Genomic DNA, 25559 nt, shown 5'->3' with positions numbered 1-25559 from the left:
AAAGAGGCCAAAGTCCTTCATACTTTCCTTTTATCTTAGAGATTTAGAACTATTTCGAAACCTAAGTGGAAAACATTATGGCAAAACTCAAATACTTGAAGAAAAGGCAGGGGAGAGCTTATCAAGCAAATGTTACCCCCAAAACATGCATGTCAATGAGCATAATGGAACTCAGAAATATCTCAAAGCCCACGTCTGCTCCAACAGATTTTTCTCTGTTACTCCGGTCTCCTGCGCACATGCACACGAGGTCCTTGCATAAATTTCAAACAGGGCACATAAATTTAACAGATATTCTTCCTCCAGTTTTTAATTCCCTCTCTTAGTTTTAAAATGGTTATAGATGGGAAGGATTAATTGCTTCATATTTATTGCACACCCCAAGTACGTATTTATTACGCATCTTCAGGTTGGAGGCTTGTTCACACTTGCCGAGAGAAAATGAGATCGATTATCTTGAATAATTGGTGCAAGTACCTTTTTTTTTAATATAAAAGTGCCCAGCTGGGTGCATGCACTATTCTTTTTCTTTTTTATCTTCTTTCTTTTAATAATTTATTGATTTATTTTATTTGGTGGGGCGGTCACAAGAATCCCTACACGTTTCTTCATGTCCCACCAATGCCCACCTTTTGAATATTGTAACTCATTATCATGGTCTTAACTTATTTTTTTTTATTGTCGTTATCTTTTTTCCTTTTCTTGGTCAAAAACTAATAATATTCTACTTGGGGAATCAACCTCTCGGCCGCAGGATACATTAAGACCAGTGGGTTCTCATTGACCAAGTGTGAGCGCAGGTCTCAAAAGCCTCATCAACTCAGACAGTTCGAGTGTGAAGTGGAGGTGCTTTCTCCCCGGTTGTCACCTGCTCTCACCATCACTGCGTGCCTTGCTGAAAGCCATGACGTTTGCCTCTGCCATTGTCTACTCTACCCCTCTCTCTCTCTCTCCCTTCACATTTTGTTCACTACAGCTTCACCATTGTCGCTGCAAGGAGGTGGAGGAAGGAGAAGAGAAGAAAAGCCCGCTGCCATGGCCCACTGCTGCGTGCTACCATTTCTCTCTCTCCCCACCTTTTGTCCGTTACAGCTGCACCATTCTCGATGCAAGGAGGAGGTAGAGAAGAGAAGCCGGCTACCCTGCATCATGTGACTCTCTGTCTCTTCACCCCTCTCTCTTTGCGTCTGGAGGAATTCTAGGCAGGAGCAAATCCCTGCATTTTCCCACACTATTAGGATGACAAGCACTTCCTCTTTGGACATCTTCGTTAGAGTCCCACCACCAACAAAGGTACCAGGTATTCGCTGTCACTCCCTCTCTTGCATGATGTCTGATCCAGGGCACCTAGGCTTAGGATGGCTCCAGCAGGATGGAGTCATTACTCGTTCTCCAGTCCTTTTGTCATGTGTGCATGTGGGATTTGGTTCAGATCTTGTTCTGACCAAAGCAAGAAAGGAAAAAAAGAATGGGGGATCATGTATATGTATATTTTGTTGTCTATTCTCAATTCTCTTCCACTAAGTTGCTACCCTGGATTCACTTTTCTCAGTAATGTGGATGTCAATCTTTTTGAGCTGTGCAAGGATTTGACGTGATTGTCTGCTGATCTGCAAACCCTGATGATTAATTTGATTCATTTCGTTTTTATTTATAAATTTTTACCTTTCCCTTAAGGTACAGTGATTTTTTTTTCCTTTTTTTTTGGCAATCCTTTAAAACAATTGTCAAGTTATGATGTATCATTTTTTGATATTGCTTGTGTTTGCCAAATTGTATGTCTGCCATTGTATTTGCGATTTTTGTGTTCAAGAAAGGACTATATCTATGTTCTGATTTTAATTCCTTACCTTTATGCTGGCGTTTTGTTTTTTATCGAGTATATTCGAAGAAATGTATGGGACTATTCAAGCCATTCCTGAACATGAAGGTTGCAGAATATCATTGATGGGAACGCTGAATCAAGAATTGAATGTTTTCTCTTCATGAATTGTCAAATAATTCCGATGAATCCTAACTCCTAAGTCCTAACTACCCGCCTTTCTATGAATCCATGCAAACAAATGCAGAATCAGACGCATGTAGTTATGTAGGTTAGATATACCAAACACTGGAAATTATTTAAAGTTGCAGCATTCTGGTGGCAGATTTCAATAGACGTTGTGTTGTTGAGATTTTCCCTTTTCAGTGTACGACAATACTATATCAATGCATGTGTTCAACTTTATGGCAGTCGGAAATTCACTCAAGTATTGGTTTATGTTGCCTTACTAAAGTTCTATGTTTTTCTGCAGTTATATGTCTATTGATAGTTATATGCCTATTGACATTTGACATTGGATAGATGAGGATCTAAGATTTGTCTTGTATGCTGGTATAAAATTTCAAACAGTTGGGAGAAGTTACATATGCTTAGTTTGCACAGTGAATATATGTTTCTATAACGACAATTTGTTACATACTAAATGACTGAAGTGGGATAAAAACAAAGCAGAAAATTTATATTTTCTTGTCAGGTTCATTTGGCTTAGAACTTTTCCTTTCATATACTTTTGATATTATAATGAATCTTCCATACTTGGATGGTAATGCTATTCTTTCTTGAACTATAGCAAATGGACACTTGAATTCAGATTTCGTCTAAAGGATCTATACAATTTATGCTTGCAGTCAATTGATGGTAGGGTTTAGTCTAACTCCGGGCTCAGAATCCCACGGTAAAGAAGTGCCTCCAAGTGATTTAAGTTTTTTTTTTTATGCCTCACCTCATCTTTTAATATTCTAAATGTCGTCATCTTCTACAAAGCTCTCTATTGATTTGAAATAGCCTTAATTGTTCAGGTTAGGAAGTTGGGATTTTTTCTGTCACCTAAGCATGAACATCATGATATATACCGGAGTGAGCATAGTCAAATGATCAACTAAGGCTCTTTGAATTATTAAATAAGTCATGCCTGACATTGGTCCATTGTTGACTTGAGTTCTGTGAGACTCTAATATCTTCTACTTATCAGTCTTGTTTCCTATGTTTTTTGTTTCCTAGCTCATTGTGTCCGTTACAGCTAGCTAGCCTCATTTTTATGTTACTTGTCATGCTGCCAATAGCAGTGTTGCAGTGCAGTGTGGTGATATGATGAGTCAAGCTTCTAAAAGCATTTTCTTTTTGTTTGTAGTACAGGTGGTGCAATGTACTGCTTCTATTGCAGCTCTTAGATTGATGAGATTCATTGATGAATGTCTTTGCTATTAGACTGGAGCTTCCAAGTTCCAAGTACAACTTTGCAGGAGAACCACACAATGTAGGTATTAGATGACTTTCCTGGCATAATACATGCAAAGTCAAATTTCCCTATCTGTTTGGTGGATTTGAAGCCAAGGGACACTTCTCTCACCTCTTCTTCTCCTTCTCCAGTGTTTTGATGCTGACCTCATCTATCTTCTTCAACGTTGTCACCTAACCTTTGGTCTTGATATACTTCAACAACAATTGCAGGAGGATCAAATCTTCAACGTCGGAGCTCATCTTGGTGAAGCTTATGATGACATGAAAAGCTAGGTATTGATGATTACATTTCTTACTTCTTTTAATTACATTTTTCTACTATACAACATGAACAAAAGGGTCAAAATGTTATGAGGATTGAGGATATGCGACTGACCATGAATTGGTAAAACTTGTGTTTCATGCTATCATGTCTTCCAATCAAGTGTTAGTGGCCAATAAGAAAAAGAAATAATATTTGAAAACCAGGAACTAGGCTTGGCACTTGTTGTAAGAAATATGGCCACTCGTGGAAACAGTTCTAGGACCTTATTGGTCATCCTAAAAATTTAGACTCTGAAACATGAAAATGCTCAAATTCATTGTCACAAAGATCATACTTGGGAAGTCGTTTTCCTCAGGAAGAACTTGAGATACTTTAAAAAATGAAAAAATTTCAAACAATTAGGTAAATATGAAATGAATAAGAAACTAAAAGAAAACATAAATAAAACTAGATAAAAGTGATAAAAACTAAAAACAATGTTTGATGATGATAAAAATGATGAAAAATAATTTAATTTAAGTTTAAATTTGTATCCTTGATGATATCTAACTTTAAAAGGAGAAAAAATGGGGAAAAATAGCGAAAATAACACAATAAATATATTTTCCTTTTTTTTTCAAAATATCACGATTTTTTCATGATTTTTTATCTTTTTTATTTTTAGTTGTAAATATCACAATATTTCCAAAAATATCTTGATATCTGTGACACTGCGTAAATTGTCTCTAGGGATGATTTAGCAAGGGTTTCCGGTAGATCAACAAGGCCCATATATTTTCTAAGAACCATTCCAAATTTCCAATGACACTAATACGCAATCATCTTGCCCTTGTCCCTAGAAAAACTACGGATGGTTGGATTGTATCTACAGGAAAATCCAATCATATGTCTTCAAATCTGAAGCATGTTTCTACATCCAAAGAGCATGAAAAGCTCCAATGGGTTCTGCCTTTTATACTTAGTATCTCTATAAAGTACATGTTAAGGTAATTTTGTTGTGATAATTTACTATTTGTTAATTACTTTACCTATGAAGTGTATTTTGGCTGTAAGAGCAATGGGGATGTTTTTCAGTTTGCATGGCTGTTCACAAATATGACATGGTCAAAGGTGTGACAGGTCACAATATGACATTTGGGCTAAGGTACCATTCTGGGCCTGACAATCAAATTCTGTAACAAACATTGATTTTTGAATATTCGTTTGATCTACTGAAAACTGAAAAGCATAAACTAAGGAGTAAAAACTTATGGATTCTTTTTCTTTTGGAGAATGAAAAGTTCATTTTTTAAGGTATAAAGAGTGATAACAAGATGTCGTCAGCTTTATTTGTACTCTGTTCCTGCAAAACTATGCCAGCCATCAAAATGCATGTCTTACACTAAAGGCAATTCCTTGCTTGCTGTATGACCCATTCTTGTGGACTAGAATAAGCCATCTGTCAACAAGACTGTCTAGCTGAATCTGTAATGCTCGAGTGATTTGTTGATCCTCTACATTATTCAGTTCCTGTGATTCGAAACAAACAGTCCATATCATATTTTCCTTCATTTTCAACTTTATGAACCATAGATTTCTCGTAATCTATGTTTTCCAGATGAGTATATGAAATGGTTGATGCCAACAATCATGTAATCATTTCCTGGTAAAAGCAACCAGCTGACACAAGGACTAAACAAAAAAATCTTCTAGTTGGGGAGGTGTCAGGTCGCACTCTGACGTCCCTATGCCCTAACACGTAGGACGTTCGTGCTGGAGCCCAACACCCTCATGGGTAGGGGGGGATCTGGGTAGCATTTTGGGACTCAAAATCACAGTTAGTGGATTCAATTCTTATTAGATATACTCTTAATCATATTTATTTTTTTGAATATTCACATATTCATATTTGAATTTAGATTTGAAAGAAAAATATATTTATATCCGAATCTCAGATCTGATTTTACAATTCGAATTCCATCTGAATTTGATTTTTATATTCATATCCAAATCCGAATTTTGAACCAAATTTGTCAATTTTCAACATGTAAGGGCAGTGGTAGATAGAAGATATTTGTCTAAAAATAAATCTGTTTAGAATCCGAGCAAATGTCATTTTTTAAATCTAAATCTAATTTGATTTCTTAATTGGATATTAATTTTCTTTTCATATCTAATTTTTTGTGAATCGATTTGATCGGATATCTGATTCAAATATGATATATTAACATCGATAGGCCCGAGTTACAGGTTTGGACTTGGGTCAACTTGTGCTAGTTTGACACCCCTTTAAGGTCTAGATAGTTTGGAACCAATTATAGAAAATGGCAATAAAATTGAATGAATGGAGTAAATGGTCATTTTTTATCGTGAAAAATTTGGTTCTTCACATAGCCTCCACAGCCATCGAGATAGCGCCAGGTCCCTCGCTACTGTCTCTGGCCCATGCTGTAGACAAAGGGGGAGTCGTCTTTAGATCACGGTCGGGAGCTTCAATGGTGATTGGGACCCAACTGTCTCGACGACAACTGTGATAGCATGGTAGGTCCTTCAATGCTCTTCTGTTGTCTTTGTTGCAAATCGAAACAATAGGGGCAAAGACAGGAATGTGGGGCCATTTCTGCTATCTCGACAGTGTTCGAGCCACCAATGGGCGATATTTGATGTTGAAATGGAGCAATCGAGGGGCTTGGCATGCCTTCTGCCTATTGAGACACTCTGGTCAGAAGGGGGCTCGCTCCTACCAGATACAACAAAGAGGGTCTCTGCTTCTCGACATAGATAGAAAGCCTCCCTCTGGCTTCAGGGAGCAAGCAAGAGAGAGACAGAAAGATTTACAAATGCTGCAAGAGGTGGAGGAGCAAAAAATCAGCCGTGCATGGAGGTGGAGAAGCTGCCACGGGTAGAAAGATCCTATGCATAGAGAGAGAGAGAGAGAGAGAGAGAGAAGTTATTTTTACCCATATTTTCATTATATTTTCTATTAAAGTCGAAAGTATTAGGGTCCTACGGTGGTCAGTAGGAGAATAGGCTGCCAAGGTACCTAAACTGCTTAGATCATATGTAGTTTTAAAGAACTTCACTGCTTGCTTTGGTCTTCTTTCATCTTTTTTTCTTCTGCTTCTCATTTAGCTTTTTGTTTATTTGTTATAGGAATTACGAAAGTGGAACAAAGCAAATGAGCAATGAGCTGACTGGGGTGCACCTATACGAACATGAGCAATGAGATTTAGTCCTACAGCATATTTTAGAAGCTTTCACAAATATAGGGGATTAACCCAATATGTTTATCAAGTTGTATTTTACTCTATATCTAATCCTGGATTATCTTTCTAATATGTCTGTAGCACCTTTATTTCTACTTTTTATTTGAGGTGATAAAGAGTTTGATTTGTTAGGAACACAAAAGGTTAACCTTTTTCTCTGTATTCGACCTGGTCTTACTACTAATAAGAGCTTGTTAATTAGAATTTGGCGCATGGTTTTCCCATTGATAATTTTTACTGAGAATACTTTTGGAATCTCTTTCATGCAAGACAAAACTACTAGTGATATATGAGAATTGATCCACCAGCGTTCTTCCATGCGTCAACGTGTTGAAGATCCAAAATAGAATCAAACTGAAAAGGAAGTGTCTAAGCAAGTGACGGAGAATAACCTTTTTCTTCATCACCTGGGAATTCATAGGTTTTCCCAACGGATCCACATTCCCCTCCTACACCACTGCAAACGGCAACCAAGTGGCGGGTCTTCTACCAACAGCATGGAGGTAACAAGAGCTGAAGCCTGTCTTTGAATGGAATTGGTGTGGCACGCCTGTTTAAAGCTTAACCTTCAAACAGCATTCATGAAGAATGAGTTTTCATGGTTTATGTCTAAGTGAGCCGAGATAGCGGCAACGCTGCATGATTCATCAGTTGCCTTTCCCATATCGTAGAGGAAAGCCTTCGAACTAAGTTCAAGTGTAGATCGAGGTATCATATGGACGGTTGGTTTAGATGGCCAACCGAATGGGAATTGATTTTCTTCGGGTTAATCTAATGCTGTACAGGTTCAAAATCTCGAGGAGCGGCCCTCTCATAGCAAAGCAAGCCTTTGTCTTCATTAGATATCTACAATGGCACCCATGGACGATTTGAATAGTCAGTTCTTCGTCTTCTTAGTTATTAACATTTGCACAATTAAGGAACTAACAACTTGATCTTTTAGCAAGCTAGATGCAGCCCCTCTAACATAACTATTTTATCAATAAACTGAAGGCAATTTGCCAGCGGCTTGCATTGAAAATACGGGGATTATGTCAAGCTTTACATACAAAGAAAGTTTGGCATCGTTCGTGATTAAAGCATGCGTGTTCCTGGGCTGAGCCATGCCTGATCACAAGCTGAACAGTTCATTTTCCAACCAAGCAAAGACACCTCTCCGATGGAACTGGCAAGAGCACTTGAGCATCCCAAGTACTGCGCCTAAAATGGGCGACTTCATACTCGCCAGTTATGTAGAGATGCCTTCCCATCTTTGAGCTTCCAAAGAGAGCATTAAAGTATATTTAACAAGCAAACGCTAGAGCCTGTCAGAGACTCGTATAAGGATGCCTTGCCTATTTCCGAGCACAACAATCTGCAGGAGGTGGTGCAAACCCTACGGTGGCTAGAAAAGAGATGGTAACTGAAGTAAGCTTTGTGGTATTCAATGGGTGCTGACGTGAAACATACAGTATTTTTTATGTTTGGCGGACCTTCTGTCGAGCGAATGGAAAGAAGAGCAGTTAAAAGAACTGTTTGGCAGATTCCTGTTGCATACAATCCATAGGGGGTTTTTCCTCTCTCACACACAGACAAAAATGATCACCACTACCTCAAGGAAATGACACCATGTGCGAAGCCATGAAGCAGTTTTTCATTTATGAAAAAATCTGTACAAGTTTCTTAATGCCGAATCAACTACATGTGAAATTCTGAATTCAGAAGAAAGAACCTTGGTTGTTTCACATTCCCTAGAGAAGAAAGTAGTTAGGTGACATTAGAAAATATAAATACAACAGATATGCATTCACGGGGCTTGAAGAAGGTAATTTGCACAGTATCTAGGCCTAATTGAAATAGAAAAGACCAGAGAAAGGAATAAACAGCATCAATGAAGGGAATCAAAGTGGTCTTGTGTTGTCCCAGAGCCACTGGCGAGCAGATCCTTCCAACAATGGGGAGACCTGCAAATAGATGGTTTTCCATGCTCAAACTTGACAGGCCAGGTTTGAGGTCAGCATATTCACATGCATTTTGATTTTCCTTGTTAAATAAACCCAGGAACTAGGGTAATATGATACTAAAGAAGAACAAAAAGGATAGAGAAACATGCAAGACATGATAGGAAATAAAATCTGAGCTTGTTAACAATAATTCAATAATATAAAGACGATGACCATATTGACAATATTTTTACGAATGCAATTATATTTAATAAAAACTGAGTAAGTGATAATCACAACAATGAAGCTCCCATGTTCTTTTCACATAACATTTTCAAAATATCCTAATTTCAAATTACTTATCAATTGTACAAAAAAGAACATCAATCTTCGATATGTTTATTGCAACTTATTTAAGTGAAACAGATACCAATTTAAGTGAAACAGAAGGGCATTATGAACTTTGATTTGAAGAAGTTTTACAAAACCTGTTTTTTCTATCATTAAGTTATTTGTGTCATTTAATTTTTTCACTACTAAAAGCCTTAAACATTCATGTTTAGGCAAAAACAGACAACACGGAGTTTAATATTTTTCCACTGAGTAATAAGAGATCATGTTATTAAGCAATATACAACCATATCTCACAAGCAAAAGTATGTAGCACTTCTACATTCAAAGAGGTCTGGACCAATGAAATATAAATTTTCTAGACTCTGTCTCCGTGAAAAATAAAGAACAATTTAACAGTTTAAATGTCATGCTTTTTCGAGAAGGCACACATGTTCATCCTCTGACAGTTTTATTTTAAAAGGCTCACACTCCCTAACCCTAAGCTGGATGATTGTAATGTTTCTTTATCAGTCTCAGACTCATGTCCTTTTCCCCTCTCTAAACCAAGAACCTTTCCCAGAATTGTCCCTCCACACAACCACAAATGGCTGCTCCCTCTATTTAATACTCAAAGAGTACTAGCATTTAGCTGCAGAGACAGCTTCAGAGCTATGTAATCAAATGCATTAAGCAAGCCAAAACCAGTGAAAAGAAGAAACATAAATGACAAGGAAGGACAAAGAAGTCCTAAACACGCTTTTCACTACATAGTGTGGGAGAGAAGGTGTAGAAGGGAAAGAGAAGGGAGAGATGAGAGAGAAAGAAAGGGAGGAATGGTCTGGCAAAACTAGCTACATCAGTCAATATCACTCATCTTAGCAGTCCGAAGGGAGAATAGTTCATCATATTCTACACGATTCAAGGTTAAAAAATCATTAAAACCACTGCTGGGAAACTCTGTCCCAATTTTAGCATCTTGAGCTCTAGGGACATTGAACTTTGAAGATGATGTGGATGGTTGTCCGCTTTTATCTCAGCAGCTATATTCAAGATGTCCTGGCTTTCCATAGTATGTAATATGAATCTTCCTATACTCCCCATACACGACCTCTTCCTTGGATATTCAAAGCCTGAGTAACTCATCCATGACTTGAAGTGACAACAAGAGGCAACATTAGAGAATATGACTCGACTTTGAGGAAGAGTAATGGCCAGCCAGCTTAGACAATTATAGGCTTCAGCGAGGGTATGCACATCAAAACTGGTCAACAATTGAACGTTCACAATTGAGTACTCAGATGATAGACCCACAAAAACTTGGGCAACCATAGTTTGCTCTTAATGACTTGTTTAGAGCACAATCACAAATATCATTTACGGGGTTTAAATGGTGAGGTTTTTCTTGGGTATAATATGGCAAGGTTATTTTTCTCAATAAAATCTCGGTATATTTTAGAAAATTAAAAAGAAAAATCCTAAAAATAAAATGAAAATGCATTAACAGAAAATGCAAAATGAAAGCAAAAAGATGACAAAAAAGTGATTTTTTTCCTGTTCTTTTGGATTTATTTGTTTTTGTCGATTTTCTAAAAAATAGGTCTTTTTGCAATTTCATACAGCTGACCGATTTCTGAAGTATAAAACAAGTTTTTTTTTGGGGGAAAAAAACATGTTTTTGGTGACTCTGGTTTACAACACCATATTGACTAAAGTTTGCTCTCCTTGTTGCAATTGATAGATTGTTTGCTTGCATATAGAACTTGACTAACATTTGTCTCTTGGAAATCCATGTCACAGAGATTATCCCACATTTGTTAAGCTATGGTATAACAAATCAGACCATTGGCTATGTGAGGCTGCATGCTGATGACATAACAACGTTGTTATTTTCTTCCTATGCAGCATATTTATCTGTCTTTACTGCTAGTTGAGGTTTAAATAAAATATGTTTGTTTCAATGCCAGAAGAAAGACATCATAAAAGCACGTCAACCACATTGCATAGTTCATATCATCCAATTTAACCACAGGCCCATATGAAAATGAGTCAGCAAGGCTTTATATTCCCCAAGAGTATCTCCTTTATGCTCAACATCTAGGGCTTGCAAATTAGTTACAATCGGTTACAAAGAGAATCAACAACCAATAAATCTGCACCACGAACAGATTTTTCAAAGTACTTAGTGATAGATTTTGGATATCGAACTATAGCCCACAATCAGATTTAGCAAAGGAAATGTTAAGAGAACAAGAAAAGAGAAATGAGGAAGGGAGGTGAGTGTACACATTCTCACACAGCCCATTTATATAATGATCCTTCTACACAATTTACAAGAACCTAGAATGAAACAATCACAATAATCTAGAGTCTAGAGTGAAGCAAACACAATAATCTAGAGTCTAGAATGAAACAACTACAAAAATTACAATCATGACTATGGCTTGATAAATGTGATCAAACATAGTTAGACGTGTTGGATCCGGATTAGATTAGACCCAACATCTTATTGTCCTCCCTCAAGTTGTATATGGTTTTATACCATGTACAACTTGCCTTTTAGAGACTAGAATCGTTGCTTCGTTAGTCCTTTTTTTAAATAAGTATGCGACCTGTTCATCTGTACGAACATAAATAGGTTGAATCTCCTTGTCTTCCACCTTTTGTCTAATAAAATGTTGATCAATCTCAATATGCTTTATTCAATCATGTTGTATGGGATTAAAAGCAATGTTAATAGCACTTTGATTATCACACATTAACATTGATATTTTAATCTTTTCTCCAATGTCCTCTAGCAAATGTCTAACCCATGTAACTTCAGTAGTACCTGCAACCATACATCTGTATTCAACTTCAATCTGGATCTTGCCACTGCTTTTTGCTTTCGACAATTCCAGGACACAGGGTTACGTCCAATGAAAATACAAAAACCAGAAATAGACTTTCTTCGATCAGGATCTCCAGCCCAATCTGCATATGTGAATTCATAAGTTGATGTCCAACAGTTATCTTTCCACTATTACCATAAACTAAGCCATCTCCTGCCATCCTTTTTAGATATCTTAATATTCTTTTGACAGCATCCATGTGAGTATCTATAGGTGCATGCATAAATTGAGATACTTGATTCACAACATATATAATATCAAGTCTAGTACATATAAGATATTGGAGTGCCCCAACAATGCTTCGATATTGAGTATGATCTTTATAGAACTCCCGTCCTGAGCACTTAGTCTTTGATTTAGAACACTAAGAGTTCCAACATGCTTACAATTAGACATACCTGTCTTTTTTAACAGATCCAACGTGTATTTTTGTTGTGTCAATGCGAGGCGATCATTGTGTCTATTAATCTTCACTCCAAGAAAGAATGGTAAATCACCAAGCTCTTTCATTTTGAAGTTCTGCATCATTAAAGCTTTAGTGTCTCCTATGTGTTTTTCAAAATTGCCTGTGATAACAATATCATCAACATATATAAGAATTAAAGAAAATATGTTTTCTTTTCGATAAATGAAAAGAGTGATTTAGAAGACATCTCCGAAAACCACATTCTTGAATCTTCCATGAGAAACTGCCAAACCATGAGCGTGAGGCCTGTTTGAGTCCATAAACAGATTTTCTTAGTTTACAAACCCACGCATGAGAGTCTCCTTTCGTATATCCTGGAGGTTGTTCCATATATACTTCCTCCCTCAAATTACCGTGAAGAAAAACATTCTTCACGTCCATTTGATGTAGTCCTCATCCACATTCAACTGCTAATGACATAATCACATGGATCGTTCCCATTTTTATCACAGGGCTGAATGTATCATCATAATCTTGTCTGGGTTTTAATGCATCTGACAACGCTGCATCAACAGATAATTGTCTCCCAGCATGCACAACATAAACATCTTTGGAAGAGGCCAAGCCAATGATCCACGAACCATCAAATCAGGAAAAAATTACAGCAGTCTGCCTTGACTCCAACAACATTCATAGAGCAGCATCACCATCACACCCAACTTTGAATCACCGACGATCTTCAAGCACTGCAACGACCAGATCTAGGGCATCTAATCACTACCATGACATGTTCAGTAGTGATTAGATCCCTGATCTACCACACGTCACAGCCCCTTGGGGCAAATTGAGACACACAAACAGATCTGAGCAAGAGAATAGAGGTGAAGGGAGGAGGGAGGAGGTGGAAGAAGAGAGATGGAAGGAGGAGATGTAGCCAGTGTCAGGCAGATCCAGGAAGGACCAGCTTTGATACCATGTTGAACACGGCTGAGTGAGAAAAAGACAACTTAGTTCCATTAACCCTAATTTATGATTAAAAGAGATTAGAGGTAGGCAACTAGAATTACAAAAATAGTCCACACAAAACTTAAAAAGTAAAAATAGGACTTATGATATTTTAAATTCCATAGAGATGTCTAAGCTCAAAAACATATTTTTCTAACAATACTTGCCACCATAGTTGTTCCTTTTCAATTTTATCATTACTTTGGTTGATATTATATATTTCAATATTTTGATCCTGAAATTTACATTTTAAAGCCTTGAGGCTTAAGCCTCGCCTCATGACAGGCTCAACACCTTGCTTCACCTCATCACCTTTAACAACCGTGGTCGTCCCCACCAGCAAGGCCAGATAATTCTTTGGGAAATACCTTTGTTGCATTTGATCATAACGAAAATATAGTCAAGTTCTTGTTGTATGCTCTATTTCTCTTTGATAGATTACAACAAAATGGCTACTGCTTATAGTCTCTTCTATGTATCTTCTTCTGTCTGTGGATTGCATTACTGCACTATCTGGACATGCATGCTTCCTATAATATTTTCTTCCAAGGAAAAGCTTGAAAAGCTTTCTCAAACATTATTTTCATATCCATTCTTTTAGTTATGAGGAGTTGGATCTATTAAAAAAAAATTCATTTGAGAGGGAATTTATTCTTTTCTAGATATGTATGCGCAAGTAATTATGTCCCCGCAAGCTAATTCTTGAAAAACATATTCACACCAAGCACATCCTGGTTGTATCACTAATCTGCATTCACATCCATGTGAAAACATAGTTCTGCATCCATGCAACAAATTGCTAAACTTAGTTGTTAAAATACAGAATTATGAGACTTACCTTGTCCCAGACTTCTGAATGGTAATCATTCAACCATCTTATCTCTGATGTTGAAAGTAAGGACAGGTCCACTAATTTGGCCTACATGTTGACAGTGTAACAAAAATTTCAAGTTAAAAGCAGGACATAAAGTATGATGTCTACTAGAGGATAGATCTAAGTATAGTAGTTCTGCATTCATCACATAAAAAACTACAAGAGTCAGGAATACAAACCTGTTGCAATCAAAAGTTGCCTCAAGATTACTCCAGTATTGAACATTATGAACATAGTCTCAAATGTTACGAACATGGGATATAATGAATGTTAATATAGTATCAGGTATCACAAATATACAGGACATGATGGCAGAATAAATCAGTAGCATTTCATTGAGTCCACAAGCAATATAATCCCTATTATAGGAAACTGAAATGAAAAAGTTTACCTGCGGCCAAAGAGATCCATGTATAGGTCCCCAGTGGCAAATGGTCTCATGTTTCCAAATAAATTAAGAAAAGGACAAAGCATTAAATAAAACCTTCTTAAAGAGATCTACCAGAAACCTATTAGAGCATGCCAACATTTCTGTGGATGGAATGAGTAACTCAAATACTTCCAGCTTCAACCATCTTACAATGGTTTTTCAAAAGATGAGGACAACCCTATTTCTGTTTGGGGGACTTCAACAATCAACAACTGCCTGCATTCTATGATTGGATCTGGTGGACCCCAGCGACCCTCCATGTGTAACAGGTCAAATGCCTGAAGAAACCTTTGTTGATCTAATAAGCATTCAAAAAATCAGATGTGCCATGTTCAACAATGAAATTTATTGTGTCAAAGGAATTGGAGCTCCAAGAAGGACTTAAAATGGAAATGGTCGAATCACAATTAAGAGGAGCCATGAAAATAGTAATAAGATGTACCCGACAAACTAGATTCATGGTTCAGGCCAGTTACAAACTATCAACATCTTTGTGTCTGTACTTTGTATAACAAGCAGTGTGTATTAATGTTTATCTCAAGGAAATTTTCCATGTCACACGGGTGAGCCTAAACATCTGCCGCACCCGTGTCGATGCAACACGGGTGTTGGTGCAGCTCTGACATAGCAATGGATGTAGTCAACGTGCATCCAATGAGAGGCGCACCTCAAAACTAACCATTTTAGAAGTGCAGCCAACTAAACTAGTCCTAATACAAAAATTTATAATGATTAAAATATAAATAAAAAATAATACTATTAAACAGATATATACACACACACACACTCGTCGCACTCGCACCTAATGTTTTTTAAAAGTTGCCACATCCATACCCTTATCTACACCCTCACCCATGAGACATAGGACATTTTTGTCCATCAAAATTGTTGAGATACGTTTGGTACAGCCAAAGTTTTGATGCCAGTATCAGAACAAAATAGTTCAAATCCGTTATCATTCAAATAATTCCACTAAGTGAGCTGCAAGTCAGTGTACCTGGATAGGAACAAATGTAAGACGCTCAAACCCAAAATAGTCAATTCCTCCAAAACGATTTGGAGTATCCACCTCCTTTATAGCAAGTAAATTCTGCACAAGGATTTTAAGTGTAAATGGTTGAAACTATACTGATAAACTAAAAAATTGATTGATTAGTTAAAAACATGAATCAATTCTGATGAAAGAAGAAAGACGAAGTAACAATTCTAAATTATTACTTTGTTAGGAGCCCAAACTAGAACATTGGCAAGCTTATTCCATTCCTCTCAGTAATGGCAACACATGAAAATATTCTTCTTTTAAAACTCACATAGTTCTTCTATAAAAACTGAACAAATCTTGACCTCTCAAAGGGCTATTAGATGATTCTCTTAGAATTTTTCCTTCTTTCCATTCCCGACATGAGGCAAAGGTCTACCAGGGTTGGCCTATTCTAAGTCACCAAGCTTCAGTCCAGTAGAATTATCCCTGTCCCATATAAAAGAGAAACTTTAATCCCATAATTTAGTAAGACAGAGAACATTTATAGTTATATACATGGATTTCAAACAATAGCATCCAGCCATGGCCACCGTTGATTTACAAGGCCTTCAATTGACTTGATCTTACCTACAAGAAGGAAGGGTCCATTAAGGAACTTATGGCTCCTAAAGTTTCTTGGGAATTCTTCCATTGGTATATCCTCCAGAAAATCACAGAAAGTACCATAATCCAAAAATGGAAAGCAAAAGAAAAGCTTCGACATAACAGCTTTTCTAGCATTTTCAAGCAAAAGCTATAAATAAACAATCTTAAAAGCCTGCAAACTATAAAAGAAAAAAAATCAAAAAATCAAATATAGTAACAAATAAAAAAATTTGCGAAAAAGGTTGTGATATGATACTATAGGAATTTTACAGATTTTTTTTATTGAGAAGATTCAGATAGTTCGACAACACTGCTGACTCTAAATTGTAATCGTACTGAAATATTTTCAAAATATTACTGCAAGCAAAGCTATTTTCATTGGTACGCCTGTAAAGAAAAGCACAGCCCAGCATTTCTTCAAAGAGTATTTTCTCACTTCAGAAGATTTCCCATGCAAACAAATGACACCATTAATTTTCTTAGTCAAAAAATTGGTAAAAAATAGTCAGAACATTTATTGGCTGAAAAAGTGATACCAAGACCAGTTTAGTTTTGTCTAAACTATTTTTTGAACTAGACTAATCACATTGTACAATCATACAAATTCAGCATAGCATCCAACTACAAGTCTACAATAACATTCTAAAATGTCAGCCTCCTTATAACATTTATTTCTTCACAAGCTTTCATGCTTTAAAAAATCATATCTATGATTTTCTCAATGTTCTTTCCAAGTATAAAACAGTTTTCTGATTTACATCCAAGATCTTTTTTAAGTGGAGGGAATCCCAGGGTTGAGATTCATGGTCAGTTTTATACCTAGCTGATACCTTTGTAAAAGGTATCCACCTCTGGGACATTCATGCTCCATGACTTTTGACAAGGCTTTGATTTTCCCAGACTATCCCACGAAAAATATATCTGGATCTAGGTATACTAAAATTGTAATTTTTCAGTTCAATTATCTGCCAGCAAAAGTGGGTTGGACATGTTATATCTATAGTGTTGTACCTCTTATTCCCAATCCCATACAAGCACCTGTTAATTTCAATATCACATGTTGCCATAATCATCAAAAGTTCACAAGCATACCTCGATACGAATGCCAAATGCATGTTCTTCATAATACCCAGGTTCATTACTAACTACCATGCCTTTATGCAACACAGTCATGTTTCCGTAACGGTAGCTTATGCTTTGAGGACCCTCATGGACATTCAAGGCAGCTCCTACACCATGTCCAGTACCTGTGGGTGTAAAGCAAATAAAATACTAAAAGTTTAACAGTGCAGCAATCTAACTTTTACATAAGCCTTTAGACAATCAAAAATACTTTTTTTGTAGTCGGCATGTAGCACCAGGCACAAACATAGACACAAATAGACACTCACTCAATAATACATGCACAGGTGCCCTTTACATTTGTAGCAGACATACTTGTTTAGATTGGGTTGGAGATCCAAATGAGAGAAAAACATGAGTACATTGTGTTTTAATTAGAACAAACCATCCATTGAGCAGTGGAGCACAAAACGCACTAAGGATTTACACTTACAAGGCCGCTAGGACTTGCCTCCTCACCCAGAACCCAGGGTGCAGTAATGAATTCTTGTGAGTTAGATACCTTTTAGATGAGCATCAGGAGAAATATTCAAGATCAGTACTATGTTACTAATATTTTATTGGATCCTCTTCAACATACAATGAACAAGTATATACTACAGTTTAAAATATCAAACTTGAAATCCAAAATATTTTAGGAGATACATTAACCGGAAGACAAAATTTAAAACCTTCAATTGTAGCCATAAATATTGTTGATATTTATAAAATTTAGCAATAATATTGCCAAAAAATAATAAAACAAAAAAATAGCAATTGATTGTGATATTTGGTAGATATCACTAATTTCATGAGTTTATATAGAAAGTTGTGTTAATATATACCAGCCTTCTTATTTTAATATTTTAATAACTGCATTAAATTTTTATTAATGTCTGCAGCCATCTTGAAATTTTTTATCAATACACTTGTAATAAACTTAGTCAAAAACTCATATTTTTTCTATTTCCATTTGCATATTCTTTAGTTTTTAAATTCTCTAGTTTCCAATTAATGGTGAGAAAACTTGTCAACAAAACCCAATAACCAGATTTGTGACTATGGTTCAATGTTTACGTCCACATCATGTGATAGAGCTATAATTCAAATTAGGAATTGTTGGTTTGGTTAGCAACTAGTTAGGGTTGGAAATTGGAACAATAGAGAAGACTGTCTGAGTGGATCCAAAAAGGGGTTCATCTTGGCACGAGGGAACTGGGTCAGGACAGCTGGGGTAAAATAAAGGTATAATTAGGATGTTGAGGTCCCTTCTTCAGCATTGTTTCAAAATGTTTAATAACTTAACCCTATTGAAAGCCATACTTCGGCTGCCCTATGAAAATAGCTTTGTAAGTGGTTATGCTGTAGAAATTTCACACAACTTGCCTTGCAAATAGATGCACAACTGCTGATCATGAAAGCCTAAGAAGTTAGTTGTCATTGTGAGAACAGCACAATGATTCTTTATATTGACATTTGATTAACAATTGCTTTGCTTATCTCCATCAAAAAAGTTAACATGAATTGACACACACAACTTGTTTAAAATGTGCTTATTTCTTTCTTTCAATGCGATTCAAAAATATGCCTCCGCACACCTGTCAACAGTTAGGCAATTTTTAACTTTGTTGAACCATTTTGTGACCACGGTAAACAAGTTAGGGGAGGCATTTAGGTGGCATTAGTTTCTTAATCAGGCATGACACTGTAATTTTTAAAATTATAATCATGTTTTTGTAAAATCTCTTTTTTCATTATTTATTCATGTCAGGGAGCAAATGAATATTTAATTCTAGATATATATAAAGGTCCAAATAAAAAAAGGTTTTAATAATTGAAAGGAAAAAAAAAACCAACTGCACTTTGGAAAATCTTGGTTCTCGAATGCGGAACTAACCATGAGTCCATGAGCTTGTTACTACACTTAACCCCTAATATTGGCAAACATTAGCCAGGACAGAACTGCATCTTTAAAAAACCCTGTGCCTCAAGGCACCCACTTCTCAAAACCATGAATGAAATCAAATCCCAGCAGCACCAATGCTACTAGGACACAAGTAGTTGATATTTAAGGGAATTACTGCAATGATTAGAACTATAAAACAAGAATAATGCAACTGGAGCTACAAGGAAGTTACCATGTCTATAGTCAAGTCCAATCTTCCAAAGAAATGAACGAGCAAGAATATCCAGCACAAAACCTGGGGTATTTTCAGGAAAGATGGCCTGATCAAGAGCAATATGACCCTGAAAATAACCAATATGAATTATGACAGAATCCACTCGTAGGAAGAAAAGAAATTCAAAACATATTCTCCAAGTATGTTCAAAAGAAACACTAATCCCAGTTCCATAAAAATTATTTCAAAAGGAGTCAAACAAAATATACAGTACTGTAGTTTTGGTACAAGCACCAAAACTAAAGGCATATTCAAGTGTGTTATTCCCAATGCTAGAGGATATGCATTTAATTGCAGCAATGAACTATCAAATGCACACAATATGGGTAGAAGTCGTTAATCTTGCCAGATTTGTGGAAGAAAACATTATGGCCACTGGAGACATGGTTTCCTACCTAACATAGAAGCAACTCAGAGTTCACTCCATGTCATTTGGAAGAAAAATAGAGAAGCAAAGAATCAAAGCAACACAATAGACCAAATGTTAGTGCACCTGCAAAACTCTGGTGAAGCATTCCTTCTCACGTGGACTAGGCACACCAAAATGAACAGTCCTTGTTACATCAGTGGTTCCATCAATATACTGGGCCCCACTGTCCAGCAAAAAGAGCTTCTTGTCATCCACAGTTTTGCACTTCTCAGGTTCTGGTCTGTAGTGAATGATTGCACCATTTGGGCCATAGGCTGGAGAAAGAATAAAACTGTGCTAAGTCATCTGAGATTGAAAACAGTATAACAGTTAAATTGCTTGATTGAATTTTTGGACTAACAGCAAATTAAGAGAATAACACATCTCATCCATGTCTGATGAGATGGCATTACTTGGCGACAGCTGTATGTTACACATCAGTTCAAGAGATGAATGGATTACACAAATAGTGCTTAAAGTATGGATACATGCATGTTTCCTTCTGTTTTAATTTTCATAGTTTTTGCAGATTCATGTTCTCTTAGCAATATTCATGTCTCATCCATGTCTCTGTGATGGCCATGGGTTTGGTATTTCCTATGTGAATCTCAATACCATGGGAACCATCTAGAATTGCTTTGAAGACCATGGAAATCATTTATATCACTACATCCTGGATTATGTGAGGATAATATTGCCCAAAAAAAATTTGTACACGTCTGGAGAACATTTTCATGCATGTGTATGTATATAATTATATATTTATATATAGACAACAGTATGACTTATCTTCGGAGTAATAATCCAATTCTTCCCATTTCGACTTGAGGAAGCATAAAATTCAGCTACAGTCTTACCGCCCTGCCGTAGAGCATATATATCCTTTATATTGGTAGACAAGGACATCTTTCTTTTCCTGCCATATATCTATTCAAGGACAACCCACATATCGTAGGCAATCCTTTTCCGAAGAATCAATGACTAAATTTCAGTAGAAACAGAGTTAACAATTCAAGCTTTAACCAACAATTCCAATCGTAATGGCTGCAGATCAGTGAAGGTAATTGTCCTTGGTGAAGCAAATCGTGGTGATGTGGATAGGAAGATGATATGATTTTTGCAACATACAATCTGTTGACGTGTTTATAAGTTTGGGTCCGGGTCTGGATCCTATCTGACCCATTATTCAAGTTAAGCTCTATTTAAGTCTTTGTAACCCTACTTTCGAAGTGTGAATGTGAATTAAGTGAGAGAGGGACCCAGCAGGTAGTGAGCGCTGGAATCCTCCTCTAATCGTGGTTTTTTCCTTGTGTTGAGGTTTTTCCATGTTATGATTGTGTTCATTGTCATTTCCTTATTCAACATGGTATCAGAGCCGAATTTCTAAAAAATCAGGTTGTTGTGAAGTTCCCATGAAGCTCTGCCGTGAAGCCCTGTCGTGAAGCTCTGCCGTGAAGTTCTGCTGCACGTCCTCTGCTAGCGTCGACCTCCTCTGCCATGAAGTTCCAATGCCCTTCTCACCGCAGTTCTGATCAGCAACAGCTGGAGGACCTGCCATCGAGCTGCTGGAACAGAGGGCGACTGTTGCATCTGAACACTGGCTGCCGCCATCGCCCGAGCAGCAGACACCGCTGCTATCACCTGAGCAGCAGGCACCGCCTTGCTACTGATAAGATGTTGGATCTAATCTGATCCAAATCCAACACGTCTAACCATGTCTGAGTGCATTTATCTAGGCAGGGTTATGATTGTAATTTTTGTAATTGTTTTATTCTAGACTCTAGGTTATTGTGTTGCTTCACTCTAGGCTCTAGATTATTGTGATTGTTTCATTCTAGATTATTGTAAAATGTGTAGAGGGATCACTATATAAATGGGTTGTGTGGGAATGTAAAACCTCACCTCCCTTCCTCATTTCTCTTTTTTTGTTCTCTCTCTTATCTTTCCTTTGCTGAATCTGAACGTGGGTTATACTTCGACACCCAAAATCTTACATGGTATCAGAGCAAGGTTTGGCTGGTTCTACCAAGGAGAATGTTTGAACAGACTTGAAATCTCTTGGTTAGTTTTCTCTTATACCCCTTCAAACATTCTGCTCCTAATCCTTCATCTATCTTGACAACACTCTTATATTTCTGTTAGTATATATCTACGTTGATAAATATATAATCTATCATGGATATTCTCTCACAATCCAATACGTCCTCCAACTTTTTGCTACACCTTATTTCTGAAAAACTGAACCACTCCAACTGAAAAGGCAGATTACTCCTTTCATAAGGAGTCAGGATCTGTACGGACATCTTGATGGTTCCATTCCAATCCCACCACAGTTCATTCAACAAGAGGTTAAGATGAGATAGGAGAGACAATTTCCACTCAGGAAATTCGTAACCCTCAATTTATAACATGGATGAAACGAGATCAAAGCCTTGTTGCGTATATCACATCAATGCTCTCTCAAGAAGTGTTGATTTCTCTTTCTGATGACTGTACAACAGGACAATTATGGATCAGTCTTGCTTAAACTTATTCTCAAATGTCAGAGGCACGTATTCTATGTTTGAAGAAAGAATTTCAGAATCTTAGCAAAGGGTCAACGTTGATTATGGAATATTTGGGACGTCTTAAAGGGATAGTGATCAGTTGGGAGTTGCTGGATATGTTGTTTCCAACAAAGAAAAAGTCCAGCAAACTCTTAGCAGCCTTGGACCAGATTTTTATGCCTTCACTACTGCTCTTGAAGTTTTGCCCACTCTGCCCACCTTCAATGAACTTCAGGGCAAGATGCTTCAACATGAAATGAACATGAAACAACTGATGGGAGGAACAAACCAAGGTAATGCTCACAATGTTTTAGTTATAGAAGCTGTTGTAGGTCATAGAAAAGGAAATGGGGCTCATCAAGGAGGCATAAACCATGGGCATGATGAATAAAATGGCAAAGGTATTCTGCCAACACCAAGTGTTCCAAGAAGATTTCAAACTAATAACACAAAAAAAGTGTCAACGTGTTTCCAATGTAACAAGAAGGGTCACATCAAAGCAAATTGCTGGTTCAATCCACAAAACAGAGGCAATAAACCTAAAGTTGAACATAATATCAAACTCCCACCAGCCGATGTACAACAAATACTTATGACTGCCCTCTCCAAGATGACAGTGAAACAAAATGATCAAGGTGAATGGTATTTGGATTCAGGTGTTGCTACTCATGTAACTGGAAATGCTAGTAAGTTACATGACCTTCTTCCTTATTTTGGTAAAAGTAATATAGTTACAGGTGACAGAAGTTTTCATCCTATCACACATATTGGAAATGCACAAATTTCTCTTCCAACATCACCATTTCCATTATCTTTGTCAAATGTTGTCCTTGCTCCAAATATCAAAAAGAATATTATTTCCATTTCTAAACTTGTAGATGATACAAACTCATCTGTTGAATTTACTTATTCTTCTGTGTATGTCAAGGATCTTCTAACGAAGAAAACATTCGCTGAAGGGGAATGCCAAGGAAATATGTATCTTTTCAAGAAAAATCCTTATTTCTTACAATCCTCTTCAAGTCCAGCTCAATTGACCTGCTTTCCTTCCAAGTTCCAACGCACCTTCACAAATTCCAAGTTCTAGCTGTCTCCAATCAGACATAAGTAAGTCAAATTTATGGCATGGTCATATGGGACATTGTAGTCGTGGGTTTTTGGAAAAACTTGCATCAGATAATCTCATTCCAAAATCCAGTCTATCCTTTGATTCTTATGACAAAAAATGTTTTGGTTGCGAACTATGTAAGAGTCATATACTTCCTTTCCATAATATCAATAAAAGAGCTTCTACACCTTTTGAGATTGTCTATTCTGATGTATGGGGGCCAGCTCCCGTTGATTCCTTGTTTGGCTCTCGCTATTATGTTTTGTTCATAGATTCTTATTCTCGATATACTTGGATTCACTTCATGAAACAAAAATCAGAAGTGTTTAGTATCTTTCGAGAATTTCATGTCATGATCCAAACCCAGTTTTCGTCTAAAGTTGTGCATTTTCATTGTGATGGTGGGGGAGAATATTCTTCACATGACTTTATTAACTTTTTTACGAGAAAATGGGATAACTCGACAGATTTCATGCTCATACACCCCACAACAAAATGGTGTAGCTGAACGGAAACACCATCACATCGTGAAAAGTGGTATGAGTATGATGCATGATAGTAATACTCCTGTTACTTTATGGACGGAAGCTTTTCACACTGCTGTACATATAATAAATTGTCTGCCCATGACAGTTTTGGATTCAAAATCTCCTTCACTCTTTTTGGTCAAAATCCAAACTATAATGATTTAAGGGTTTTCGGATGTGTGTGCTATGTCCACATTAAAGCAGTGCAGGTTCGTTGGCTATGCAGATGAATACAAAGGTTTCAGATGTTATGACCCTACAACGACGCATCAAAGTATCAAAAAATGTTGTGTTTGATGAACACAACTTTAACATTTCTACTAAGAATTCTGAACCTGTGGAATCATATGATCCTTGGGTAAGTGCTGAGTTATTTGCACGAGGCAGTCTAGAATCTCCTCCACATGATGAGATAGGATCTTCATGTGACGATGAGAGAGAAAAAGCCAAAAAAATATTTTATTAACGTAACCCTAATCTCCTTTAAAAGAGATTAGCGCTGGCGGTACACACTTTACAAAAACAGTCCAACAACTATAAGAAAATATTTAAAGACCTCTCTCTTAACTTTTTAATATTTCAAAAATACTTTTTAACACTCCCCCTCAAGCTGGAGCATATATATCAATCATGCTCAACTTGTTACAACATCTCAGGAAATCGTCTATGGGAAGAACCTTGGTGAGGATATCAACTGCCTGATCTTCGGAGGGGACATGAATAGTGCTAACAATTCCTTCTTGAATTAAGTCTTGAATATAGTGGCAATCCACTTCAATGTGCTTAGTTCTCTCATGAAAGACAAGATTGTTAGCAATATATGTAGCTGTCTTGTTGTCACAATACATCTTTATTGGGAGATTCAAAACACCCAACTCTAAAAGTAGTGATCTAAGCCATGAATTTTCAGCCGTAGTTTGAGCCATAGCCCTATATTCCGACTCAGCACTAGAACGAGCCACCACATTTTGCTCCTTGCTCCTCCAGGAAATAAGATTACCTCCCACAAAGACACAAAAACATGTAGTAGACTTCCTGCCATCTATAGACTCTGCATAATCAGCATCACTATATTTTTCGATGTCAACACATTCTCCCTTTTGAACCATAACCCTTTTCCGGGGCTGATTTCAAGTATCTGACAATCATTAGAGCAACATCCCAATGAACCTTCCGGGGTTTTTCCATGAACTGACTTAACTTATTCACAGCAAAGCTAATGTCGGGGTGAGTGACAGTCAAATATAACAGTTTCTCTATCAGAGATCTGTAAGATCTAGAGTCAAACGGCTCTGAGTTATCATCATGTATATGAATGCGGAGATTCATAGGAAGTGTGGCAGGTTTAGCCCCAATAGTCATGTTTCCTGCATAAGATCAAGAACATATTTCCTTTGAGACACTACAACT

At 36.9% G+C, this 25559-nt stretch overlaps 1 protein-coding gene and 1 long non-coding RNA gene across 11 annotated transcripts in view; one reads left to right on the top strand and one right to left on the bottom strand.

Annotated features, from left to right (window-relative positions):
- Positions 1-803: 803 nt before the first annotated feature.
- Positions 804-7055, top strand: LOC116250397 (uncharacterized). 10 transcript variants are annotated; one of them, XR_004171417.2, is made up of 4 exons: positions 804-1300; positions 3179-3299; positions 3413-3556; positions 6681-7055. It is a non-coding gene; the product is annotated as an uncharacterized LOC116250397 (long non-coding RNA). The 10 variants fall into 10 exon arrangements; XR_007572539.1 differs by having other exon boundaries at positions 3413-4692; XR_007572536.1 differs by having other exon boundaries at positions 3413-6068.
- A 1347-nt stretch (positions 7056-8402) lies between these two features.
- LOC116253250 (aminopeptidase P2) overlaps positions 8403-25559 on the bottom strand; it is a 31490-nt gene continuing 14333 nt past the window's right edge. The window contains exons 8-13 of the mRNA XM_031628018.2: positions 20053-20243; positions 19518-19626; positions 17371-17525; positions 15649-15741; positions 14186-14266; positions 8403-8736 (exon numbers count right to left, since the gene is read on the bottom strand). Coding sequence (XP_031483878.1) covers positions 8674-8736; positions 14186-14266; positions 15649-15741; positions 17371-17525; positions 19518-19626; positions 20053-20243 — 692 coding nt within the window. The 3' untranslated portion in view covers positions 8403-8673. The remainder of the gene's footprint in view (positions 8737-14185; positions 14267-15648; positions 15742-17370; positions 17526-19517; positions 19627-20052; positions 20244-25559) is intronic.

Source organism: Nymphaea colorata, chromosome 1, assembly GCF_008831285.2.
Source record: "Nymphaea colorata isolate Beijing-Zhang1983 chromosome 1, ASM883128v2, whole genome shotgun sequence".
In the NCBI taxonomy this organism is placed as follows: Eukaryota; Viridiplantae; Streptophyta; class Magnoliopsida; order Nymphaeales; family Nymphaeaceae; genus Nymphaea; species Nymphaea colorata.
The sequence above is the reverse complement of the archived record's forward strand: the minus strand, read 5'-3'. Positions and strand labels throughout refer to the sequence as shown.